The 14,538-nt window shown below is 54.0% G+C and overlaps 1 protein-coding gene across 4 annotated transcripts in view; it reads right to left on the bottom strand.

Annotated features, from left to right (window-relative positions):
- LOC119959801 overlaps positions 1-14,538 on the bottom strand; it is a 114,853-nt gene that overhangs the window by 79,154 nt on the left and 21,161 nt on the right. For 3 of the 4 annotated variants that reach the window (XM_038787898.1, XM_038787900.1, XM_038787909.1), the window contains exons 4-5: positions 13,070-13,258; positions 2,825-3,045 (exon numbers count right to left, since the gene is read on the bottom strand). In XM_038787898.1, the coding sequence (XP_038643826.1) occupies positions 2,825-3,045; positions 13,070-13,258 (410 nt within the window). The remainder of the gene's footprint in view (positions 1-2,824; positions 3,046-13,069; positions 13,259-14,538) is intronic. The other variant, XM_038787905.1, reaches the window with a different exon arrangement.

Genomic DNA, 14,538 nt, shown 5'->3' with positions numbered 1-14,538 from the left:
GTGAGGGGTTTGGGGGGTGTTGGAGATTTGGAGGGTGAGGGGTTTGGGGGGTGTTGGAGATTTGGAGGGTGAGGGGTTTGGGGGTGTTGGAGGAGGGTGAGGGGTTTGGGGAGTGTTGGAGATTTGGAGGGTGAGGGGTTTGGGGGTGCCGGAGATTTGGAGGGTGAGGGGTTTGGGGGGTGTCGGAGATTTGGAGGGTGAGGGGTTTAGGAGGATGTCGGAGATTTGGAGGGTGAGTGGTTTGGGGGGTGTTGGAGATTTGGAGGGTGAGGGGTTTGGGGGGTGTTGGAGATTTGGAGGGTGAGGGGTTTGGGGGGTGTTGGAGATTTGGAGGGTGAGGGGTTTGGGGGGTGTTGGAGATTTGGAGGGTGCGGACTTTGGGTGGATGTCGGAGGTTTGGAGGGTGAGGGGTTTGGGGAGTGTTGGAGATTTGGAGGGTGAGGGGTTTGGGGGGTGTTGGAGATTTGGAGGGTGAGGGGTTTGGGGGGTGTTGGAGATTTGGAGGGTGAGGGGTTTGGGGGGTGTAGGAGATTTGGAGGGTGAGGGGTTTGGGGGGTGTTTGAGATTTGGAGGGTGAGGGGTTTGGGGGGTGTTGGAGATTTGGAGGGTGAGGGGTTTGGGGGTGTTGGAGGAGGGTGAGGGGTTTGGGGAGTGTTGGAGATTTGGAGGGTGAGGGGTTTGGGGGGTGTCGGAGATTTGGAGGGTGAGGGGTTTGGGAGGTGTTGGAGATTTGGAGGGTGAGGGGTTTGGGGGGTGTTGGAGATTTGGAGGGTGAGGGGTTTGGGGGGATGTTGGAGATTTGGAGGGTGAGGGGTTTGGGGGGATGTTGGAGATTTGGAGGGTGAGGGGTTTGGGGGGGTGTTGGAGATTTGGAGGGTGAGGGGTTTGGGGGGTGTTGGAGATTTGGAGGGTGAGGGGTTTGGGGGGTGTTGGAGATTTGGAGGGTGAGGGGTTTGGGGGGATGTCGGAGATTTGGAGGGTGAGGGGTTTGGGGGGATGTCGGAGATTTGGAGGGTGAGGGGTTTGGGGGGTGTTGGAGATTTGGAGGGTGAGGGGTTTGGGGGGTGTTGGAGATTTGGAGGGTGAGGGGTTTGGGGGGGTGTTGGAGATTTGGAGGGTGAGGGGTTTGGGGGGATGTCGGAGATTTGGAGGGTGAGGGGTTTGGGGGGTGTTGGAGATTTGGAGGGTGAGGGGTTTGGGGGGTGTTGGACATTTGGAGGGTGAGGGGTTTGGGGAGTGTTGGAGATTTGGAGGGTGAGGGGTTTGGGGGGTGTTGGAGATTTGGAGGGTGAGGGGTTTGGGGGGGTGTTGGAGATTTGGAGGCTGAGGGGTTTGGGGGGGTGTTGGAGATTTGGAGGGTGAGGGGTTTGGGGGGTGTTGGAGATTTGGAGGGTGAGGGGTTTGGGGGGGTGTTGGAGATTTGGAGGGTGAGGTGTTTGGGGGACGTTGAAGATTTGGAGGGTGCGGACTTTGGGGGGATGTCGGAGATTTGGAGGGTGAGGGGTTTGGGGGGTGTTGGAGATTTGGAGGGTGAGGGGTTTGGGGGTGTTGGAGATTTGGAGGGTGAGGACTTTGTGGGGATGTCGGAGATTTGGAGGGTGAGGGGTTTGGGGGGTGTTGGAGATTTGGAGGGTGAGGAGTTTGGGGGAATGTCGGAGATTTGGAGGGTGATGGGTTTGGGGGGTGTAGGAGATTTGGAGGGTGAGGGGTTTGGGGGGTGTTGGAGATTTGGAGGGTGAGGGGTTTGGGGGGTGTCGGAGATTTGGAGGGTGAGGGGTTTGGGGGGTGTAGGAGATTTGGAGGGCGAGGACTTTGTGGGGATGTCGGAGATTTGGAGGGTGAGTGTTTGGGGGGTGTTGGAGATGTGGAAGGAGTGAGGGATTTGGTGGAATAAGGGGTTTGGTGGGGGGGTTGGGGGGGGGGGGGGGTCAGGATTGATTGGATCCAGTGGGAAGGGAACCCATAGCAGCCAATGATTGGAAGGAGCAGAGTTTTCCCAAAGCTCTCCAACTGGATTGGACTTTCTCCGCCATGTTTACTGTGTCTCTCTGAGTTAAAGCGAATCGGTCATTGGAGGGGTATCATTGAGACATGAGAGAGCAGCAGGAGAGAATGAAGAGGAAAATTCTCCCATGTGCAGGGGGCTTTCAGGGCCCTGGATCGCTTCTCGCAGCTCCGACTGCGGTTAGGGGGCCCCGCCTTTCCGGTCGTGAGTCCGTGCACGGTGCGCCATGGCGGACTCGCACCGCGGAGCGACACCAAAAATGTAGGCTCCCCCGAGATTGCGCACGCCTGCGGGTCCTAGACGCCCGATCGCTCTCCTGGCCGTCCATGAAGCCCCCCCGGGGACGGTCCCCTTGCCCCCCACCAGGGCGGCCGCGGACTCACCCGACGTCCCCGACGGCCGATTGATGGTGGGAACCACGCCGTCAGGAATCGGCCGGTTTCGCGCAGAGAATCACGTGGGGCCTCTGTCAATGGCCCCCTACCCGTGCTGCGTAGTTCGTGCGCGAGAGACTCCCGAGTGGACCAGAGAATCGCGGTTGGGGCGAAGGTGTGAATTTCCGGTTTGCCACCCATTATTCACTCTTGCGCCAAACGCGAATTCGGCGTGGAGGCTGGGAGAATCCAGCCCAGGGTCAATGAATATTTTAAGGTTAGAGCTAATTCCCAACTAATAAGAGGTACCGGGGATGGGCAGGAATGTGGAGTTGAGGTTACAATCAGATCAGCCATGATGTTATTGAATGGCGGAGAAGGCTCAAGGGGCCGAGTGGCTTACTCTTGCTCCTAATTTCTCCGTTTGTATGCTCATATCTCTCACCCTATTTAATGCTTGCTGTGTGCCTTGCGCCTGTTGGGCCTCCTCCGCTATCTGCTCCAGCTCATCGGCTGGGAGAGTGATCAGGACATAGAGGGCAGACTCCTGCGGGTCTTCACACTCTCCTCCGCTCTCCATGTCCATCTGTCTCTCTCTTGTTCCAGGCCTCTTGCTGTCACACTGCATTCCCCCACCTCCATCATCACTGACAGGGCAGGAATCACCTTAACAAGAAAACAAAACACTCCACTTTATCTAAACACTATGTTCAGTTCCTCTTCCTGCTTTTGAGCAGATTCCTGAAACATGAGCAAGAACACTCACTGGAGTCACAAAGTCTCAAGGACCAATTGACAAAAATGATTAGTGGGGGTTGTATATTGACCCCCAAACTGTAGCGGTGATGTCGGGAATGGCATCGAACAGGAAATTAAAGTCACATGCAATAAAGGAACATCTGTGATTATGGATGACTTCAATATGTATATAGAAATATGTATATAGATTGGCAAATCAAATTAGTGACAATCAAATTAGTAACAATACTGTGGAGGAGGAATGCTTGGAGTGTATACAGGATGGTTTTCTGGATCAATCCATTGAGGAACCAACTAGAGAACAGGCCATCCTAGACTGGGTATTGTGCAATGAAAAAGGTAATGATTGGCAATCTAGTAGTGCGAGGCTCCTTGGGAGGAGCGACCCATAATACGATAAAAATTGGCATCTCATGGCGCTGAGGTCCCAGGTTCAATCCTGGCCCTGGGTCACTGTCCGTGTGGAGTTTGCACATTCTCCACATGTCTGCGTGGGGAGCAGTTTAGAATTCAATAAAGGGGGACAAAGGGATTGATTAAGATGGGGAAAATAGGGCACAATCTTCCCAAAAGGGAACAAAGTCCCCGAGCAAGAGCATTTGGTTTCTCGCAGTGCCGAGAAACACATGGCTATTTTTAAAAATGTATTTACGGGATGTGGGCATCACTGGTTAGGCCAACATTTATTGCCCATCCCTAGTTGCTCTTCAGAAGGTGGTGGTGAGTTGCTTCTTGAACCGCTGCAGTCCTTCAGGTGTAGGTATACCCACTGTGCTGTTAGCAAGGGAGATTCAGGATTTTGTCCCAGCGACAGTGAAAGAACGCTGATATATTTCCAAGTCAGGGTGGTGAGTGACTTGGAGGGGAACCTCCAGGTGGTGGGCTTCCCAGGTATTTGTTGCTCTTCTCCTTCTAGATGGTATAGGTCATGGGTTTGGAAGAAGCTGTCTAAGGAACCTTGCTGAGTTACTGCTGTGCATCCTGTAGATGGTACACACGGCTGCCACTGTTCGTCGGTGGTGGAGGGTTTGAATGTTTGTGGAAGGGGAGCAATCAAGTGGCTGCTTTGTCCTGGATGGTGTTGAGCTTCTTGAGTGTTGCTGGAACTGCACTCATCCAGGCAAGTGGGGCGTATTCCTTAACACTCCTGACTTGTGCCTTGTAGATGGTGGACAAGCTTTGGGAGGTCAGGAGGTGAGTTATTTGTCATAGGATTCTTAGCCTTTGACATGCTCCGGTAGCCACAGTATTAATGTGGCTAGTCCAGTTCAGTTTCTGATCAATAGTAACCCCCAGGATGGCTATTCAACACGTCTCACTTTGAATAAGGGGCCTGAATGGGGAACGTGCGGCCGAGGACGCACATAACCCCATTTTTTACAATGGGGAGCTCCAATCGCTGGAACCCCCCATTGCAGCGAGAGGGCGGGACACCATTTTTAATAGGCATCCCGATCCCGAGGCCCCCAAAGGAATCCCCAACCTCTCCCCCAGCCCAAACACAATATAGGAAGGTTTCACAATATGGAACACAACCTGGCACCAACCCTGCCAGTGCCACCTAGACACTACCAGATTGGCACCCAGTTGGCACTGCCAAGATAGCACCAGCAGTGCCAGGGCAGCACCCTGCCCAGAGGGCATGCAGCTGGGGGTTGCCAATCTCTTGGAGACCCCCTTAAGCGCTGTTCCACCTGCTCCCCAATTATGGGGACCAGTACCAAACAGTGCTCGTCCAAGCTCTCCAAGGCAAAGAGATTGAATCCCAAAGCCTCAGGAACCTCGGGCACCTGCACTTTTGAGTGAGGCTTACTACCTTGCACTAATATGCAGATTTGCATTGTGGGCGGGATTCCCCTTGCAACGTCTCGCGGGATTGTGTTGAGTCTGTGAGGTGTTGCGAGCTGGGTACATCCGGGGAGCACAGTCTCCCGACTATTAATGGCCATGCTGCACTGCAGCGAGCTGCTTTTCTGGCGCAGCGTGGCCGGAGGATCGCGCCCATAGGGTACGAGAGTGCGCTGCAGGGAAGATAAAAACTGACTGTAAAAGTTTGTATAGGTTGGGTCCGGATCCGTGGCCGGGCACGTCCAGGACGACGACCTGCAGAGGTCATGGCGTACAAAATGGCGGCGGCCATGTGCCGACCCGACCTGCCAGATAGTGCCCCCCTGTACAGCCCCTTCCCACCCCCAGACAACCTCCCACCAGTTTCACCAGCCCTTGCCGAAGGCCCCCCGGCCAGTGGCACGGCTCCCCCCCCCCCCCCCCCCCCCCCCCCCCGGCTATGGCGGCGCTGAACAAAGTCCGCAGCCGCCACGCCAGGTTCACGAAAACTGAGAGCACACGTGCACCGCGCCACCGTGAACCTGGCCCGTCGGGGGTGGAGCATCGGGTGAGGGACTTCAGGTAACGTCCTGAGGCTGTCCCAAAGGCGTGCGGCTTACTCCCCGATGACGGCGTTTTGGAGAGGCAGAGCATCCAAATATGGAACAATATGGTCGCAAAAGGGGATTCTCCGCCCAATCGCCGATTATGAAATCGGCGTCCGGGAACGGAGAATCCTGTCCGAAGTGTTGACACCAATGCAGAATTTGTGGTTTTTCACGACAACAAAACTGGGGCCGCATGTGGACCGATTTAGCTCCTGTTAAGGGGCTAATACCTGCGCCTATTGGAACACAATTGATTGCAATGAGAAACGGTGCCGGATTTGCGATTGAAACTTGGGAGGTTAAGAAGCTGCAGCTGCATAGACACACTTCATCCCAGCCAACAAAATAACAGCGACGAGAGCGGCACCAACGTTCACGGATGCTGAACTTCAGACCCTCCTGGACGCGGTGGAGGAGAGGAGGATGACTCTGTAACCCGGCCCGGGAAAGAGGCTGCCAGCCGCCACCGTTGGCCGTGCCTGGGCGCAGGTGGCAGAGGCGGTCAGCGCTGTGGGCAACGTTGTCTGGACCGGCCGGCAGTGCTGCAAATCTGCATGTCCTCAGGGCGGATAGGGTCAGTAGGCAGCACTCAGCACTGTACCCATGGCACCAACCCCCCCCCCCCACTCTACCCAGAGGGCAGGAGAACCCCCACCCTGCACCACATGTGGTTCTCTGTGACATGTGTGTCAACCCCCACCAACACCAACATCACCCTCACCCCACACTCATCCCCGCACCATCCTCACCTCACCCCCACACAACTCTTACCCCACACTATCCCCGCACCATACACCGCCCCCACACTCATCCCCGCACCATCCTCACCTCACCCCCACACAACTCTTACCCCACACTATCCCCGCACCATACACCGCCCCCACACTCATCTCCGCACCATCCTCACCTCACCCCCACACAACTCTTACCCCACACTATCCCCGCACCATCCTCACCTCACCCCCACACAACTCTTACCCCATACTATCCCCGCACCATACACCACCCCCACTCTCATCAACCCCCACCCCTACCCACATGCTCTCCCCACCATCCCCCGGCCCGCAGTCTCATCATACATCTTGTCTTGTGTCTTGCAGGAGCTTCTGGTGATGTGGCGGGTCCAGCTGGTGCCCCCCAGGGCCCCAGGCAGTGCAACAGTCGTAACCCCCTCTGTGAGACGAGCAACAAATAGAGCAGCCCGGATGGCAGCCCTCTGCCCGACACTCAGGGTTCTGTAGATCTCGGGCAGGAGGATGACAGTGATTTCCCATCACAGCTGTCTCCAACACCCTCCATTATCCCAGAGACACTCACCTCAGTTGGGCACTTCAGTGAAGAGGCTCTTGGGACACTCTCTGGTGCGCACCGCACACACGCTCCGGTACAGCAGGTGGAGGTAGGAATTTCCGATGGGGTGGACAGTCGGAAGGTGGGTCGAACCCGGGACTAGCTGCCGTCCCGACGGGTCTCGGGCTTCTGGAACGGATGGTTCCATCAATCGTGGAGATGTAGTCGCAGAGCCAGGGACTACATGAGGGGCTGTCGGCGAGCATCCAGTACCTGCAGGCTCAGTTGGAGGAGTCCAACCACGTTCAGGAGCAGGAGGTGGAGCCGACAATGCGTTCCACCCAGGTCAACATCGCATGTGAGGCGTCCACAGTGGATGCATTGGGGGCAACGGTTTTGGCTATGGATCAGCATGTCCAAGACCTGGGGAATTCTGTGCAGGGCTGACCATGGCCCAGGACAGGGTCACTGCCCCACAGGCAGCCATGTGCCAGAGCCACCTGGACATTGCAGCGGCATCCCTGAGCGTGGTACAGTCACAGCAGGCCATGGCTGGGAAAGTCGATGGCATTGCCCAGAAGCTGGCCGACGCGGCGCAGACGCAGAGAGAGGTGACCCAGTCCCAAAGGGAGGTGGTGCTGTCATTGGCAGATATGACAGAAGCCAGGGCAGCAAGGTGGCGCAGTGGTTAGCCCTGCTGCCTCACGGCGCCGAGGTCCCAGGTTCGATCCCGGCTCTGGGTCACTGTCCGTGTGGAGTTTACACATTCTCCCCGTGTTTGTGTGGGTCTCACCCCCACAACCCAAAGATGTGCAGAGTAGGTGGATTGGCCACACTAAATTGCCCCATAATTGGAAAAAATGAATTGGGTACTCTAAAATAAAAAAAAAGATATGACAGAAGCCCAGAAGGTGGCAGTAAAGTCAAGAACAAAGAACAATACAGCACAGGAACAGGCCCTTCGGCCCTTCAAGCCTGTACAGGTCATGATACCACCCTTGGCCAAATACTTCAGTACTCCCTAGTGCTGTATCCCTTTATACCCATCCTATCCATCTATTTGTCAAGATGCCTTGTGAATGCTGTTAATGTATCTGCTATCACAACCTCCCCTGGCAACACGTTCCAGGCACTCGCCACTCTCTGTAAAACACTTGCCTCGCACATCTCCTCTAAACTTTGCCCCATGGACCTTAGACCTATGCCTCCTGGTGACTGACCCGTCCATCCTAGGAAAGAGTACCTGTCCATCCACTCTATCCATGCCTCTCAAATCTTGTAGACATCCATCCAGGTTCGATTCCCGGCTGGGTCACTGTCTGTGTGGAGTCTGCACGTCCTCCCCCTGTGTGCGTGGGTTTCCTCCGGGTGCTCCGGTTTCCTCCCACAGTCCAAAGATGTGCGGGTTAGGTGGATTGGCCATGCTAAATTGCCCGTAGTGTCCTAATAAAAGTAAGGTTAAGGGGGGGTTGTTGGGTTATGGGTATAGGGTGGGTTTGAGTAGGGTGATCATGGCTCGGCACAACATTGAGGGCCGAAGGGCCTGTTCTGTGCTGTACTGTTCTATGTTCTATCTATCAGGTCACCCCTCAACCTAGGTGGGCAGCAGGCAGATCAGGGTGGCACTAAGCCAGTAGCGACACCCGAGCAATAGCCAGGCCCATTCAGGCCCAGTCACCCAAGAAGACGCCCGCCAACGGAGACCCAGGTCACAGGGTGAGAATCACAGCAGGCCGCCTTCACTCCTGCTGTACCGTCTGGGGATCCACTTAGACGTAGCACTAGGGCCAGTAAGACCAGAAAGTTAGACACCAGTTACAATGGCACAGGTGCAGGGCACAGCTTAGTTATAGGGGCAAGGGCACAAATCTGTAAATATTTGTTTACATTAAACACCTCCTACCACTGCTACAACCTGCCTCAGTGCTCTGTCAGATAGGCGTGAGGGTGGGCCAGTCAGGGCTGGCCAGAGGAGGGGGGGAAAGGCGGACATTGTGGGTGATCTGGGCTCCCAACCCCCCGACCATCCCCACCACCATCACCCCAGGGAATCGTTGGGACTGTGATGGAATGGCACACTCCACTCTTCGAGGTTCCCCCCCCCCCCCCCCCCCCCCCCCCCCCCCCCCCCCCCGCCCAGCTGAGGGGTTGGCACCTGGGCAACATGGGGTTATCCACTCTGGGTGTGGCTGATGACGCCTATCCAGAGGCCACAGGCCGACGTGGAGACCTGCTATCGCCCATGCAGCGACCAGGAGCGTGACCGAGCAGTGCTTCGGGCTCCTGAAGGTGAGGTTCAGGTGCTGGGACTGCTCTGAAGGGGCTCTCCAGTATGATGCTAAGACGGTTATCTGCATCGTGGCAGCCTGCTGCACCCTCCCCAACATCGCACAGCAGAGGGGCAATGCGCTGGAGGAGGAGGAACGGCAAGCTTCATCCGATGAAGAGAATGTAGGGGAGAGCGAAGAGCGGCAGGACATGGGACCCCAGTAGGCATGGGAGGCCGCACAACCTGTGCGCCATGGGATTCTCTGATCGCCTCCAGGTTCATCGACTAGCGTCCTGGCCAGTGGCACAGACATCCCAGCCTAGCCTGACAGCCCCCCCCCCCCCACCCCAGCATTCCACCCTCCTATGAATACCCTACCCTCTGTGGCCATACCGCCACCTAAGATGGTGTCCTGCATAGGATGCTGGGAGAATTAGTTTAAGGACAAACAAGCTGCAGCTCAAATAAACACTGATGAATAAACTGCAGGCCAGTCCCTCCAATACACTGAGAAAAGTTAATCTGCAAGCCATCTCAGGAACAATAGAATTGTCCTGTCAATCACACTTGTTTACCAGACACAGCGACACCTAAACTCCTTATTTGGAAGGGCCTACCTACCCCCAATGCTTGCAGGCATGGCCGCTGAGTGCCCACCCCGAAATCAATGTGGCATCCCCTGATTGGGCTTGATCGATCAGGGTGATCGAGCCCTGCTCAATTGATTGACAATGACCCAGAGACCCCCCAAAAGGGCACAAAATCCAAGCAGGTTAAATGGTGCTGCACCACCTTAAAATCTCTGTCTGCAGCAGCAACGGAACAACAGTGACCTTCACCGGCCAACACGAGGAACACCATCACCCAACCAACAGAAGGAAGACCAGAACCAGGAACGGACCAGACCAAGGACTGGACACTGAGGAATACAGGATTCAGGATACAGATAAAGGCCAATATCTGCCTGGTATATGTTCGTCACTCTGAAGTTAAGTCAAGGTCTCGTATGAACTTATCGTACTCTGTAGTGTAACTTACATTGATGGTGTGATTGTGTAACTATGCCATTGTATGAATGCAAATAAATACTGTTTGATTTAAACAAGGAGACGTGCAGTCATTTATCCACCTTATACGGATTAAGACACACTGTGGTAGCAACACCTCTCTGCTCAACGCCCCTCCCCACACCCCTTTTGCAACCTCCTCCATGCTTCCAAACTGCCTCTTTGTGGAGTACGGGTTCTGTTTTTTTTTTATAAATTTAGATTATCCAATTATTTTTTCCAATTAAGGGGCAATTTAGTGTGGCCAATCCACCTACTCGGCACATTTTTGGGTTGTGGAGGCGAAACCCACGCAGATACGGGGAGAATGTGCAAACTCCACACGGATAGTGACCCAGAGCCGGGATCGAACCTGGGACCTCAGCGCCGTGAGGCGGTTGTGCTAACCACTAGGCCACCGTGCTGCCCGTACGGGTTCTGGGTTGGCTGTAACAGTGGGTCTGGCCCATGGGCTGGAGAATGACGACAACCCTCTCTGAGATGACCTCTGATGCTCTGCACCATTGGACAACATCTGACTCCTGCCCAAGGCAGCACTTTCCTCTGTCCACCTGGGTGATCCCAGCATGTGAGCTGGAGAAGGGGGGAGACAGAAAGTGCGCGGTGTTAGAGAGTCAACATGGCACACGGGTTGGGTAGCTGGTGGCCTTTTTGGCCAGGTCGTCTGGCCATGGTGGCCAGTATGGGTGCTGGTGGGTGGTGTAGGGTGGGGGTTCGGTTGCTATCCGGGGGGCGGGGTGGGGGGAGGATGTGGGACGGGGGTTAGTGCCAGGGTCACAGTGCTGCCTACTCACCCAGCCACCCTGAGGAGGTTGTGCAGTTTCTTCCTGCACTGCAGGCCGGTCCTGGCAGTGTTGCCCATGATGCTCACAACCTCTCCCACCTGCGCCCAGGCCTGGTGCATAGCCAGGTAACAACCGCCTCCCCACCCCGAGGTACAGGGTGGCCCACCTCTCCTCCACTGCGTCCAGTAGGATCTCCAGTTTAGCATCGGTGAAATGGGGTTCACTCTTCTTGCTGCCATCTTGTTGTCTGGGATGAGTGTGTGTGGTGAGTGGGATGCTGAAGTGCGGCTGCAGAGTGACAGCATCCTGAGTGCCAATCCCAACTCCGGTGAATCAAACACCGGTTTCCATTGGAATCAGTCGTGCTTCACGTGGCGCACCCGGTGCTTGTCCCTTAGCGGCTGTTGGATTGATCTGGGTTTGAGATGGAATAAAACACCGCCGATTCAGTCTCAGTGTCAGCACTTAGTTTCTGGCTCAGGAAATTCCGCCCTTTGTTCTTCATTATTGCCGACCTCCCCTAGTATCGCCTCGGGCCACCACCAGAAATGTTCCTTCAAAATGTCTGGTACAATGAAGCAGTCAGGGTGTGATCCAATTATCATGTGAGAGTTACTATACCTGAGGGATGGACTTTAATCAGGGATCAGGATTAAAAAAGAGACATGTGCCGTTGAAATTTTTCCTCTCGCACTCATCAGGACAAATGGAAGAATACCAAATTTCAAACAATCACAATTTATGTCAGAGGAGAAAGGGGTGCTGATTGGTGAGCAAGTCGACTCTTGATTGGCTGCGGTGTTACCATAGAGAAATCAATGGAGAACTATAGGCTCCCCAAGCTCCCAGGTAATTCAAAAATGGTGCGAGGCTTGAACATATTCCTTTAGTTTGCAGAGTATGAGCCCATGCGAATGAAATAAGGGAATTTATTTAAAAATTCAGAAATAATTGTTTTCTATATTATATTTATATGTTGTTTACATTTAGATTTGCCTCATCATCCTACTGACTCTCATTTCCCTCTTTATGCCTTACTAACGCAAACATCAATACACTCGGTGAAATCCCAGAACCATGATATATTGCAATCCACGGGACATCTCATTAGGGAATGATAGTGAGAGTGGGCAAAGGGTCATGAAATGAGCATCCTTCTGGAACAGTGCGGAGTATAAATGGAGGAGATTCATTACGACAAAAGAGTTGGCCATTCGGCCCATTGAGACTGTAGAGCAATCCAGTCATTCCCATTGCCCCGTTCTATCCCTGTACTGCTGTAAATTTAATACCCTCGCCTGCTAAATCAGTTTCATCTCAAAATCATTCATTGACTCCACTTCTAGCAGCCTCTGAAGCAGCGAGTCCCAGCCATGGATGGATCAGGTGTGGAGGTTAAATTCATATTGTCACTGGCAAAGCGGCTGATATAATCGCGATTCTGGTCGTTATACCAAATATTGACCAAATAAATGTTGATGGAAGCAATAATCTATCCTCAAAATGCAGACTATGGCCTCTAGCCTGTGTCTACATGTATTTTTGATTCTTTCATGGGCTGTGACAGGCCAGTATTTGTTGCCTGTCCCTAATTGTCCCTTGCACTGAGTGGCTTGGTCCATTTCAGAGGGGCCGTTAAGAGGCAGCCACGTTGCTGTGGATCTGGAGTCATATGTAGGCCAGACCAGCTAAGGATATAGATTTCCATCCCTAAAGGGAATAGTGAACCAGATGGGTTTGTACAGCAATGGATGATAGTTGTCATGGCCACCGTCACGGAGACTAGCTTTATATTCCAGAATTTACCAATTGGATTCAAATTCCACCAGCTGCCATGGAGGGATTTAAACCCAGGTCGCAGATGCTGTGCCTGGGGCCCTGTATAACTAGTCCAGTGACATTACTGCTTTATCTACCACAATACCACCATCTCCTCCTGTTATAATTACACATTGTGAACAGCTTGGATTGGCGTGATGTCCTTTAGCTATGACTGACCACAATATCTAGAGTTTGACCACTGGGAACAGGCTCTGTTCTGAGATCCAGACTGACCCTAACTGGGTGGTGATGGGTGTTCAGTACCTGAGTCCATGAATGGCTCGACTTCCTCCTCCTCCTGCGAAGATGGCGAACTCCAGGACAGGTGAGCAGTCGGAAGACAGGGGAGGGTGTGATAGGGTCTGGGCACCTTCGACAGATCACAATTGGCCTGCTGTTGGAGGAGTGAGTTTAGGGAAGAGCAGGGGAGGTGCTCCAGGTTGTTGGGACAACCTGTGGGGACAAAAGAGCTTCTATTAACATTGAGACCCATACAGTAGAGAGACTGGAGTCCATAAGACCACGAGACCATAAGACATAGGAGCAGAATTAGGCCACTCGGCCCATCGAGTCTGTTCCGCCATTCAATCATGGCTGATACTTTCGCAACCCCATTCGCCTGCCTTCTCCCCATAACTCCTGATCCCTTTATTAATCAAGAACCAGTCTATCTCAGTCTTAAAGACACTCCGTGATTTGGCCTCCACAGCCCTCTGCGGCAAAGAGTTCCACAGATTCACCACCCTCTGGCTGAAGAAATTCCTCCTCATCTCTGTTTTAAAGGATCTTCCTTCAGTCTGAGATTGTGTCCTCTGGTTCTGGTTTTTCCTACAAGTGGAAACATCCTCTCCACGTCCACTCTATCCAGGCCTCGCAGTATCCTGTAAGTTTCAATACGATTCCCCATCATCCTTCTAAACTACAACGAGTACAGATCCAGAGTCCCCAACCGTTCCCCATACGACAAGCTCTTTATTCCAGGGATCATTCTTTTGAACCTCCTCTGGACCCTTTCCACGGCCAGTACATCCGTACTTAGATACGGGGCCCTTAGATACTCCCTTCCTTAGATAGAGAAGCCATAGGTTAAAGATTGGCAGTGAACCCATCCAACTCCCCACCCTCGCACACACTGCCCCACATTCAAATCCCCAATCTCACACACACTGTACCCCAGCCAACACCCCAGGCTCGCACAAACTACCCCACATTCAACATCCCAATCTCACACACACTGTACCCCAGCCAACACCCCACACTCGCACAAACTACCCCACATTCAACTTCCCAATCTCACACACACTGTACCCCAGCCAACACCCCAACCTCGCACACACTGCACCGAATCTGACTCTCCCCCTTCAAACACACTGTACCCCATCCAACTCCCCACCCACACACACACTGTACCCCATCCAACTCCCCACCCTCACACACACTGTACCCCATCCAACTCCCCACCATCACACGCACTGTACCCCATCCAACTCCCCACCCTCACACACAATGTACCCCATCCAACTCCCCACCCTCACACACACTGTACCCCATCCAACTCCCCACCCTCACACATACTGTACCTCATCCAACTCCCCACCCTCACACACACTGTACCCCATCCAACTCCCCACCCTCACACACGCCGTACCCCATCCAACTCCCCACCCTCACACACACTGTACCCCATCCAACTCCCCACCCTCACACACACTGTACCTCATCCAACTCCCCAC

This window comes from Scyliorhinus canicula, chromosome 2, assembly GCF_902713615.1.
Source record: "Scyliorhinus canicula chromosome 2, sScyCan1.1, whole genome shotgun sequence".
NCBI classification, from domain to species: domain Eukaryota; kingdom Metazoa; phylum Chordata; class Chondrichthyes; order Carcharhiniformes; family Scyliorhinidae; genus Scyliorhinus; species Scyliorhinus canicula.
This window is presented reverse-complemented; position numbering and strand designations above follow the sequence as displayed.